Here is a 12,696-nt window from a genome sequence, read left to right as displayed (position 1 = left end):
GCCTCAGGAGCGTTCACAGTGTAATGTATGTTGTATTTGCATAACTACAGCGTCAGTTCTCTCTCACGTTTGATATTTTCAGCTTAACAGCGCGCTTCACGCGAATTTTGTGAAAGATTTTCCCCAAAGTAATTAGCCGTCTTAGGGTGCTTCATCCCCTTTTCGGGGTATGTATGTATGTATGTATGTATGTATGTATGTATGTATGTATGTATGTATGTATGTATGTATGTATGTATGTATGTAACCGTTTTCCCGCCAACTTCGCTCCGCTCTTCAGTTAACATCCCTGACGCCAATTTGGGTACATGTGTGCCACTTATACATGTGATGCTCTTGAATGGCAAAAAGAAATCATTTATAGGGATGCTAAACGCAAATACTGAGCTGACGTGGGGTGTGAAAATGTTAAACTAGAAACCTCGCAGCGCTTGTTTTGTGCCAAGAAAATGCTTAGTTCACGAGAAAATTGCGGTAGAGGGGTCCGCATACCTTTAGCGCAATTCAAATAACCCGCCCCCTAGCAGGTAGTGGTGACGTTGCATACGCCATCATAGCTCTCTATTGCCGTCGGTGACTAAAACGGCGCTCGACAGACGGCGGTATGGTTTTCTGCGCGAAACACAAACGTTCAGCCATGGAGAAACAGAGCCAAGACAGAGCATTGGATTTGCCGCTGCAACTGATCTTGGTCAAGTGGCGTGGACCGTTCGGAAATTTCGCGACATCACATAGACGTGGCAATCTCAGCTACTTGCAGTTTGTGCGAGTTTCGCGAGCCAGCAAAACCGGCGCAGTATTACACGATAACGAAATGACTGAAACGCGATAAGCGCGAGCAGCGCAGAGTGGAGAAAAACCTTTCGACCACCCGCGTCGTTGCCAAGGGTAACGTTAATGAGTTATTTTTTCTAAAACTCTAATAGAACTGGACAAGTAGCATTTTCTTTCATATTATAATACACTACGATGATCTTTTTGTTGTGGTTGAGTAGAAGTGACAGAATTATAAGGAGGAGTGCCTTCGTCATCGGGCTGGTACTTTAATGTCCCAGGGGGAGTCCCTAATCGTGTCCGTCATTTACCTCAATTTCTCTATTACTAAACCCCTGTTCGCGATAATATTGATGCCTTAAACCTTCTCGAGCTTGACCTTGACTTTCATATTCACCTTTAGTGTCTTGCAAGATTTATCCAGTACTTCGGCGGAATTGAACCCGCATCATCTGTATTCAGACAAACGTCTCTGAATGTAGTACATTCACACAAGCGCCGTGCGCGGACTTCGCGGCGGCGCCGCCAGATGTCGCAGCGTGTCCAGACGGAAGCGCGAGAGAAAAGCCCGGCCGCATGCCCGCCTCATACATGATGCGGCTCTGTGGTAGTAATACGGTGTGTCGCTATTTTGCTTCATTGCTAATCGCATTCACTTCGACATTCACTGTGACATAGGTTCTGCGCATTTTCGGTGTGGCCTAAATCATAAATAGTGAATCATAAACCAAGAGGGGGCAGCAGGAAAGGTCACGCTCCTCGTTGACGCTAAGCGGAAGCTAATTAGGATGGATGGATAACAATAACTTTCAGGGACCAACTTCATAAGTACTTTCGTATGTTGCTTTTCTATTTCTGAGCCTTCGGCTGCGACTGTTGTGAGGTGTACCTGGTGAAGCTGTGATCGCTTTAGAATTTTGTTTTGAAGCACCATTTTAACTACTTCGACCACTTCGAATGGCGTCACGATCTTGCACAATAATCAGTGGAACGTACCCAGTGGCCCAAGTTGTTTACTAGCTTGCGCCACTTGGTCTGTGCTGGCTTCCGTGTAGCCGAGCAAAAAAAAAAGAAATAGAAAACATAGGCAACCGGGTATTTATCTGGCCGATCTACAGCATGGACACTGGGTATGTGCAACGGGGCATGTGACATTATAGGCATGTGAACGTTATTGGTCAATCCTCCTAATGAGTATGCGCTGCCGGGTAGGTGCCCGGATAGACAAGCAGAACAAGAGGTTAAGAAGTCGTTAACCGGAAATGGCGAAATTCCGCTGGAGAAGTGAAACAGATGGCTTGAAAATCAGTTGAGTGCGGGGAAAGAAGTGAAGTGAGCAGTATGGGGACCCGAGCGTGCATTGAGTGAAGGGCGTTCAGCTACAGAAAAGTAAAGAAGATGTCGGTCACAGAAAATTGACGTCCGCTACACAGAAGGGAGGAATTTGGCAATACGGTGTGTCTCTGCATTACTTCAATGTTAATTTCATTAATGTAGACATTCATCGTGAGGTGCGTTCTGTCGAAATTATTTAGTTCTGTGGAATTCAGCCGACCTTTATATCAGTGGTTGTGCCATATACGGGCAAATATACGGTAATTTTCTGCGCGACAGAACGGACTTGCCGCTTTGAATTCGTGGTTGAGTCTAATCTCAATTTACAGTATCCCTTAATCTCTGTTGATCCCTGAATATCAGTGCAACTCGTACCATGCCACTTCATTCCGCGCCTATAATTTGAAATATTTCACAGACACTAAATTTCGCTAAATCACCCTATCGCTAGGTGACACATTGCTGAAGAAGAAGGAAAGCAAGCAAAAAAAAAAAAAGCTAGATTCTGGCGTTTTACGTGCGAAAACCACCATAGGATTATGAGGCACATCGTAATGGGGGACTCCGCAAATTTTGACCACTTAGGGATATTTAACGTGGCCTCAATGAACGGGACATGGGTGTTTTTACATTTCGCCCCCATTGAAATGCGGCCGCAGTGACCGGGATTTGATCCCGCAACCTCGTGCTTAGCAGCGCAACACTTTAGTGCCTAGAGTATACACTAGGCACTATAAGACTATAGTCCCACCATAAGCCTCCACGGCGGGTAGAAAGAAAGAAAGAAAGAAAGAAAGAAAGGAAGAAAGAGAAATATACACTGGTTCCCCTGTTTGTTTACAACTTGCGAATTGTACATTTTGCCTTTATTTAGGGTAAAGCTTTTTTAATCGTGAATTCGTGGTGGAAGGTTAATAAATGAGGTTACTTTTAATGTTTTTGAAGCACGCGAATTGGTTAAGCATGATAAATTATTTATATATAATTTGGACTAGCGGATGAACACCAACTACGTCTCTCTTGAATGCTGATGTGACTTTACCTCTCGTAAAGCCACAAGCGTAGAAAGAACACGCAGAACATATCAAACTCGAGACGTTCAGAACTATTTATCTCATTTATTTAGGCTGCAGGCGGCACCTAGCAGTGAAAAATGCGAAGTGCGCCTACCGGCAGCGAAAGCGAGCGCGCGGCGGTGAATAAAACGGTGTACGTAATTCCGAGCTGCGCCGACGTTTCGTGGTGGCGCGCCGGTTCCGTAATCTCCAGCAGCGCCGTGCTGCGGTGCTCCTCGCCGCCCGCACGCCAGGCTCTGCGTTGTCGCCGAGCGATCATTATCCTCCCGTCACAGCCGTTCCTGCTGCTATGGAGGAGAGGTCGATTACCGAGTACCTCAGTTCCTATTCGAATGTGAACAGCCCCGAGAGCCCGGACGACGGGGTTCAGCACCGCAATGGTCACCAAGGGGAGCGCACCATCGACCCGGAGGACGTGGAAGCGGAGGTTTTCGACTGGGTGCTTACCCACCTCGAGCCCAGGTATATATAAGCAACGCGCTAGCCTGTCTCCGGCCGGTCCGCCGTTCTATCGGCAGCTCAGCGCCGGCGACGATGCGCGACATCAGGGTCCTGCAGCTGTCAAATCCGCGTGCGTGTGGGGAGAGACGATGCACGCATACTACAAAACGAGCGCGGCGACTCCAAACGCATTTCGCTAGTTTTGACTCGCGCCCGTTCTTTGTGCCGGCGCCGGCGTGCTTCAAAGCGGCTTCGTTGACGGCGCGATAAAACGCGACGGAATGACCGTCAGTTCGTTCCCGCCAAGAAACCCTCGTATGGGCAGCATTTGAAAAGAACTTTCCGCGGTGACTCCGTTACGTTGCACCGAAGTCTCAAGTTGAAGCGGAAGAGACTTCTTCGCTGGGGTATGCTCGTGTTTTGCTGCATGTATGTGCCGATTGACCGCTTCTCTCACAAAAGCAAACTACCAGCGATCTTGAGCATGTGCCGCGCTTGTCAGCTGAAGTGTCGCTTTACTCATAAAGAGCATATAAATTGGTTTTTGGTCGGGTGTTGTGAATATGCAGGTCGCGCAGGTGCCACATTGACAACCTAGAAAGACGTTAATGCAGTGCAGCCTGTCCCTCAAATGTTATTGCACTAAACGCGGGGCGTGGCCCATGGGAAACGTCCCAGTATCTGCAGGCAACGCTTCTGCAGTTCATCCTTCGTTGTTGCGTCGGCTGTGTTGCTTCAGCGATATAAGCCGCTTGTCGCACGCTGGCGTTTGAAGCGAACCATAAAAGAAAGCATTTCAGTGTCACCAAGGGACGGATCTTGGCTTATTACAGGAGTTAAAAAAGCCGCCGTCAAGTCTTGCATTACTAGCGACCCGAGCACTTACGACGCTGTGTTCCTTGAAAACGTCGATGCATTTCGACTAGCCGCCACTTGCTGCTGCCTGCGTTCCGTATAATTCACGATAACAGCGAAAATGTTTCTTGAGATGTCTGCTTTAGGGGAGTTGACCGGCGCCACGCCTTGATCTAGAAAAAAAGGAAGAAAAATTGAAACTGGACTGCTGCTGGCTTATATTCAGGCATTGCCGACTTAATTCCTATACCGGTACCACTTCGTTGAATTTATGTGTGAAGCTGTGTTGAGCTCGGTCTTTCCTTTTAGTGGCGGGGCTCCTAAAGTGCGAAAGGAGGTAGATGCTGCAGAAGCTATTCAGTGAGGCGTCACTTTATGAGATAAAACGTTTCGAACGGCCTTCCTTCCTTGTCGTTTTTATCAAGACGGGAATTATTCACGCGGCCTGTCTGTGTAATACGCCTTTTCTTTCCCTCGTGATGTTCTTCGGAGCTGCTGCTTGCTTGCCAGTGTCGGCGTGACCGGTCGTTATCCTTTCTGTTAGTGGCGGCGGAGCTCTTCTTTGCTTCGTTTTCGCATCGTTGTGCGTGGCGCGGCCTGCCTGCCTGCCTGTCAGGTGCGTAGTAGGGAGTGGTGGGCACGGCTGCTGGAGTTGCTTCCCGGTTCGAGCAGACACGTCCCGCCGGTCAGCTATAGCTGGCTAGTTCTCGCTGAACGCAAGAAGCGAACAGCAAAGGGCCGGTCTGCCGTAGGTAGCGCAGCTCTTGTGGCCAGTTCCCCCTTTTTTTTTCTCCTCCTTTACAGTGCCACCCTTTTCTTAGTTTTCGCCGAGGACCAACCCGGCACGCAACCCCTCATCAATGCTGCCGGGTTTGTTTGCTGTTTTCTTATTCCTTTCAGTCACCTATCCTTTTCTTTATTTAGTGCATTTCACGCGCTGGGCTAGTAGTTTCCTCGCTACACTGACCACGTCGCCTTCTGAGATAGTTTTTACTTGGCACATTTTCTTTCCCCTTCGCTTGGACCGCATTCTTTCCTTATCCTTCCTTGTCTACTTTTTTGCGCTAGATCGCCGATCCCTGAATGCTGCCCATTGTCGGACCGGATCGACATTGTTGCCGCGCCGATCAAGTAGGAGGCGGTAGCAGCGCCGGCACATAATGCGGGGCCGCATCATGGCCTGGACGTTTGCTAGAGCCTCTCCATTCGGCGGCGGCAAGCGATCTCGGCGCTTATAAATCTTGTATAAGCGGCGAGCGGCCGCTCTGCGCCGAAGCAGTTTACACATCCGGGCGTGGGCCTAGCACGGACGCTATGCGCATTTTTCTTTTCTATGTGTGAGCAATTCTGTCCAAGTCAGCCTTTCTCTCCTTCCTTTTTTTTTTTTTTTTGCCAGGTTCATTCGTTGGAGAAGCCCGTGTCGCCCTCTGCCTCGGAATTTTGCTGAGCGTACGCCGCTCCCTCGTCTGCCGTGGAAACGTGCGGAGGCGACTCGGCAGGGAGTGCTGATGCTCTTGTGGAAGAGAGGTTTTTTATAGCTTCGCCGTCTCCTTCGTAGCTCCTCCCTAGCGTGCCGCGATCTTGCGAAGGCGCCTGGGACGGCTCGGGGGCCTTTTCCCGTCGCGTGTGCCCTTATGTAATCGGTTGCAAGGGCGGGCTTGGTGTAAGCGGTAAATCTTCATGCGCTCAGATTTGATTTGCAATGTCGAAAAGCTCTGCAATGCCAATGTGTCGTCTCACTTGTATGAGCCATGTACAGTAACCCTGATGTGGCCATACCCTTTGGAACGAGCTGGTGTTGCGTAACTCCAGGACAAACTGAATAGTATAAAAAATTGAGGAATTGATTTACGAGAATTGTGAGCGCCACCTATCGAGGGCCTGTCATGAGAGCTTAATGACGTGCGTTCTATCTTGGGACTTCAACGCTGTGCTTGCCTGCGTTGGTGCTGGACTGAGATTTCGCTCAGAACTCTTGTTTATGCTGCCCCTTTTTCAGCCCACCCGACGTGTGTGTGCATTCAGACGATCGCGCACACTGCGTTTCCATGGGATACCGACCTTTCGACTTGCGATAAATCGTCTGAAAGGTGCTGTTTGAGTTAAACGAGTGTCCTAGGAAGTGATCTCATCTGTTGTCGCTAGCCGGCGTTCACAACTCCTTGAAAACCTGGGTATCATGCTGCCTGGATAGTAAGTGCGCGAAATGAAGTGCTCTTAGAACGAGTAGACTCGACTGAGGTCTTGCTTGTTCTTTCATTAAATAAACTTCGTAACCAGTTAAGCACACGAAACTGCCTCTCTAATTTACTGACTGCCAAAAAGACGTACATTCTTTCGTCCCTATTTGGATGTGTCGTGAGAAAGTGGGCTTAGGTCATTGATAGTTTTGACGTATTTGGCCTATTTTGCGGCGTGTAGTGACAGGCACTCGAGATGACCCAGTATATTTAAACCTGTTATGTACCGGCAAGAGGCGGCAGCAAGTGCGTATTTGTTAGATTCGGGGCTGTTCACCTGAGCACCGTTATGACTTGGCCACCTTTCCATGCACTGGCGATATCTTGGCGTTCAGCCCCTACCCCCAAGGTCGACAGCTAGAAAAACAATTATTTGGCCGAATTCACGTTCCCGTGAAACCCGTCAGCGCGCGGTTAGATGTCAAGCAAATGCGAGGTAGCACTATGTTCCCGTCGCTTCGTAATCTGGCCATATGACACGTGTACTACACACATCAAACCGGCGTCCATTCACAGGGCGCCTTCTTGACGACAGGTCTTCTTGAATGACCTGCTGGTACCCCGAGTTCGACTGCTTGTCGAATCGCAGCTTGTTCGATGGGAATATAGCGTTAGACTCAACTGAGGCATGGCTGTTACTGATTCTCGTAAGATATGCCCATTATCATCAGACATTACCATTGAAGTGGCAGAACTCGAAGATCATTTAGTCACTCTCTCATGTCGCCAACACGTCCATTTTCTCATGTTACAAACACATACCCATTCACACCGACAGTCAAGACTCGTTCCTTTAGTGCTGATGTATCCTGTCAAACAATGATCCACAATATTCAAGAACTCAAGGCCACTCTGCTTCTCTACTACAACGTCAATGTCACCATCTCATTGGTACCCGGCCATGCTGGAATCCCAGGAAATGAGGTCCACCTGGCGGCAATTCAACTTACCCCCGTGCCTCAAGCCAGCTGGACCCCTTCGGACTGTGACTACGATGCAGATGAACACTGGACAACTATTGAGACAACGTAAAGAGCATTTAGCTTGTCTTGTTAATCATACTCCCGTTCTGAAGTCTTATTCACTCTCCCGCCAAGTCTGCCTGAGGCAGACTAACTCAAGTATTATTGTATATCAATAATATCAATAATATCAAGTATGTCAATAATACTAACTCAAGTATTATTGCGCAAAAAAAAGAAAAAAAAAACGCGGACGTAAGAGAACACACAAGCGCACCCTTTCAACTTTCAAAGTTTGCGCTTGGTGTGTGTTCTTCTCTTTCGTACGTGTCTTTATCTGTTGCACAATAATACTTGAGTAATGGATTACCAACTAGGCCGGAATTGCTCTCGTTACTTACTAACCTTTCTGCCAAACGACGCACTTCTTTCATGATCTACCATATCGAGGCAAGTGCTCAAACTGCCAGTTACCGAATACTACTTAATATGTTTAGATATGTCCTCAGTTTCGAAGGGATCTAGATTCTCGTGGACACCCTCCCAACTAACTTAAGGCCTCTCGTTTAAGAAATTCCAATTTACGTCACATCTACCACAAATAACAAAAGCAGTATGAGACGCTGCTTTACGCTTTATCTAACACAACCTTTATTTTTGTTTTGCCTCTTATTTCCGTCCCCAAGACCACTACAACCCTTTTCCCTTCCCGCCAAAATGCATTGGCAAGAGGCCTCTGGTCGGCCCCCCCTTTTTTTTTGCTTAATAAGCGTTTGAAACAACATAGCGTAAAGGACTGGTTACCATAATTGCGTACCTTGAGCCTCGCTGAGTTTTTGCATAGCGGTGGAGGCGTGTTCAGGGTTAATGTAATACTTATCTGGGAACTGCAGCGGTGGCGTTATCTACGTACCGCTGATATATTAATCATAATAAGTAAGCTAAACAGTTAGACAGCTGTCTGAACAGTGCTGAATCCAACGAGAGATCACATGGTATATAGCCAAAAAGCTTTATTTATTTGTTTATTTGTTCCGATAAGAAACAAAGTAAACACAGGTAAAGTTTGGGAGTCAGCGGATGTTAGCCTTTTTTAACAAGTGTAAGAAAAGCACAAAAATATCCGATGGCTACACTGCAGCTGTAACATTATGTTGACACCTGAACGGCGGTCGACAGTTGGGACGGAAGAAGGGCATCAGTCAGGATAGCGTTGCGAAACACAATAAGAGCATCACATACTACTTCGATTGGAGTGAATACAAGGTCACTAGGTGCCGGTAAGTCCAGCTGCTCGCGTGTCGCTGTGCACCGGTGTATACAGTCTCCGCTACTCTTAAGAGAACTCTGTTACGCTAGGTTATTGAGCGCGCCATGTGGTTAGGCCTCTGGAGCGTGTTGCTGTCTGGCGCGCTGGTGCCGGCGTCGTCGACCGCGTGGTTCTGTTTTGGCCGCCGTCGTACCTTTTGTAAGCCTTCCTCCCGGAGACGACGACGCGTGTCGGTCGGGGAGGGCTGCTGCTATTTTCAAACCCGCGGCGGCGGCGGCTTTTGTTTTGCCTTAATTGCTGTAGACGCCCCGTGCGCGCACACGCGCTCGCAAATACGCGCGCTTGCGCAGCTGTCGCGCGCTCCTTCACGCTGTTGTGCGCTCCGTGGGCTGCGTTTGTGACCAGCCTCTCCGGCGGGAATCGGGCTCTCGGGTTGCGGTGACTTTCGGTGCGACACTGCGTCCCCTGTCGACAACGGCGCAATGCCTTAGCGTGCCTCGTCGTTGAGCGACGGGGAAAAGTGTGCGGCCTGGATGTTTACTGGCTTCTTCGTCGTCTCTGCACGCGCGTCTCTCACTGCAGACGGATGCGAAGACTATCTGATGGCGATTAGCTGTTAGAGCGCCAGCAGTCTCTGCAGAGAGTCGTATTATTGTGACGGCGGGGCGGATTGCGGCAACTGTATTTGGGCGTTTGAGCCATTTTGTTTCAGTTCGCCGTATCACTGAGCGCTTGCCGCGCACCCATGGGATGTGCCCGCTGCTACATTGTAGTGTTCTTTTTCTACATTTCTTTCCGGCAAACTCTGCTTCTTTGTTTGCCTCGAGATCACACAAGTTGCGGTCCCTATGTCAACCTTAGGATTTCCTAACACATCGCAGTGCCACGACTCGCTTTAATTATGGCGACCTCGGATAAGTGCAGTCATTCTTTTTTTCTTTTATTTTCTACAGTGTTCCAATGCCTCATTAGTATATTCAGCCTGCCATGAAGAAGTCCGAATGCAAAAACGTTCTTGCACTACGATTTGTGCTAGAGAGCCCTAAATATAACTGGACGATCAAATAGAACAGATCAAGGGAAAGAAATAAGTCTTTGACGTTGTGGATACATGTCAGGAGCATAGACAAAAAGTCGTACGAAAGTGGCTTGACTTTGCCTGTGCGCTGTATAACACAAATGCATATATAGTCACAAGAACTATTTACATAATGCACATTCACGTGCAAGATTAGACCTCAGGTTCGGCGAAAGAACTTATTCGTAATTGAGACGCACATACTAACGTCGAGGACCGAACTGCAAAGTTAGCAACGCCTCGTTTTTGTGCTTCAGTCCTCGAACTCAAGTTGCTGTATAGGCGAAGATAATCAGCTTTATCGCGGAATCCCTGGACGTCTTGCTCAGAGAACAATGAGATAGAAAAGAAATACATAAAGCATCCGTAAGGTTTCGCATTGGATCTCGCTACGCGGCGCAACTGTGGGTGCGGCGGCCACGTGCCCGGTCTCCCGAACTTCCGGGGCAAAGTGTAGCGCTCGGGATGGTCGAACCCTCGTTAGCCGCATCGTCAGCCGTCCGATATTTACCGCGCTCTGCGGCAGATGTCGTAGTCGGCGACCGTTAGTTGTTACGGGGCGGCGGCGGCGCGTGTTTTGTTGCATCCGTGGCTGCTTGTCTGCGACGTACTCGTCGGGCGAGGAGGGCGTCGGCGCTCGCGTGACTCACGGGTTGCGGCGCGAAGCGTTTGTAGGGAAAGCCCAGATCGCGCCGTCGTCGCCGCCTCTGTGGCCTTCTTGGCCGTCCCTCCCCCTCGTTTCTCTCGACCCCCTTTCATTTGCTTCTCGCTCGCATGCGAGTGACTCATGCCGACTCCGTCGAGCGCGACGTCGACCGCCTTGCTGCTGCCGTTGCTTTAGCTGCGGCATGTGTTGCCGGGGGGGAGCGGGCGTTGAAACACTAGCTCTGTAGGGGCCGGCCCCGGTAAGCTTAAAAATCGCCTTCGCGCGACGCCACTTCGGACTCGTTGTCTGTACGCAACTTCGTTTTCTGTGCCCTCCCCCCCCCCCCCTTTTCATTTTCCCCCATCGCCATTCAGTCTTTTTCAGTCACTTTTTTTTTTCTTTGCCAGCGCCCAGATTACAGTATTTTTCAGTGGTGCATGGAATAATTGTGCCTTCTTTCCTCGACCGGGTCCGTTTCTGTAAGTCAGATTCGGAACATTGTCCAGGCTGTTTCGATTCGTTAAATGCCCGCATCTCCTGTGGCCTGCTCGCGTCTTATTGAATTATGGTTGCCTAAGCATGTCGGCGCCTAGTCGGTCCAGATTCACGATTGAAATGTGTAGATCGCGACAAAACGATGACAGTGTCGTGTTCCGGTCTTCGTCTAGTCGAGCTGCACATTTCAGTCGTTCGTTTCGCCGTCCGTTTCAGCTTACTAACGTGTCCGGGTTGAACGTTTTGTCATCGCTTGCTTAACAACCGTGATAGTTTTTGGTACTGAACGATTAGTCATTTTTGTTCTTTCACTAGCATTGAAATTGGTTTGTCAACTTATTTTTGTGCAATTATTTGCTCTCTGTTGTGGCACAGTAACTTTGGTATCTGTCGTAGACCTTGTTTAGCTTTGTGACGATAAATAATGTCAATTAAATTGTATTTATGTATCTTTAGGTGCATTGTAGATCTTGGACGTGGCCGGTTTTCCATCATTGTCAGCCTCGCCCGGACATGATTGCTGGGCTCCCAATAGGAGGAGCTTCTGGGAATGGTTTTGTAATCTCGTATATTCTGTTGCGTCACGCGGCCTGCTTACAAACGATTCTGGGAAAACGTGCTGTCGTGCCCGTTACGAGTTCACTGCGGCATCAAATTTTACTGGGCAGTAGAGCAGTGCTGCAGTTTATCAGTTCTCTCCTCCCTCTCCCCCATTCTTTATTTCTTGCTCGCAGCGGGCTTTATCCGACGCTGCGTTGCGCGCATAGATAAGCACACTGGGTCAGCGCTTCAAGTGTTTTTCTGTCAAAATAGCAGTAGTTTCCTTTTTACATTGTTCGATAACCGTCGCCAAAATTCTGATTTCAGCTTGGCCACCTAACGCCTAGCCTACTATCGTTTTTGATAAGCTGGAGAAACTTCTTACTTGTGGATAATACAGCTATACACTAATTACTGTACAAATTGTTAACTTACATAACCCTTCTTTTTTTTTCTCTACAAATCGCCTCTCCGTGGCCAAATATAAAGGTGGACAAGCTTTCTCATTTCTCTTGTTGAAATGTGGGTATTACAGCGTTAAGCAAAAGGTTCATTCGAATACACAAGTATACCTTTGGAACGTAAAATCGCATCATTACTTGCTAATTTCAAAAGAAAACATCGCCTGGTGTAACTTGCACTGACTTGCACTGAAGAAGAGAGGGGCCCTTGTCGAGACTTTAGCTCCATATACATGTCTTGTTCGACCGCTGTTAATAACTCCGTCTTCGTCCCCACACAAAAAAGAAGAGGCGGAAGAAAAGTAAACCAACGTGCTTTGGGTGAACCTGAAGGTGAAAATCATCTGCCCGAAAATTATCTCCTAAGGGACGACGAAATCTACCAGCTTTTCTTGGAAGGTGTATAGTTCTTCGGCCGTTGCTGAACGGAGCGGCATGCGTTTCCGGCTCTGTCTCTCCCCAGAGAGAGAGGGAGAGAATGCAAACACTTTGTCACGCGCGGCGGCGACAACAGACGCCCGCC

The 12,696-nt window shown here is 48.6% G+C and overlaps 1 protein-coding gene across 1 annotated transcript in view; it reads left to right on the top strand.

Moving 5' to 3' along the window:
* Positions 1-3,413: 3,413 nt before the first annotated feature.
* LOC126518892 (uncharacterized) overlaps positions 3,414-12,696 on the top strand; it is a 97,535-nt gene continuing 88,252 nt past the window's right edge. Inside the window, exon 1 of the mRNA XM_050168555.3 lies at positions 3,414-3,647. Coding sequence (XP_050024512.2) covers positions 3,475-3,647 — 173 coding nt within the window. The 5' untranslated portion in view covers positions 3,414-3,474. The remainder of the gene's footprint in view (positions 3,648-12,696) is intronic.

The sequence above is a fragment of the Dermacentor andersoni genome, chromosome 3 (genome assembly GCF_023375885.2).
Source record: "Dermacentor andersoni chromosome 3, qqDerAnde1_hic_scaffold, whole genome shotgun sequence".
Taxonomy (NCBI): domain Eukaryota; kingdom Metazoa; phylum Arthropoda; class Arachnida; order Ixodida; family Ixodidae; genus Dermacentor; species Dermacentor andersoni.
The sequence above is the reverse complement of the archived record's forward strand: the minus strand, read 5'-3'. Positions and strand labels throughout refer to the sequence as shown.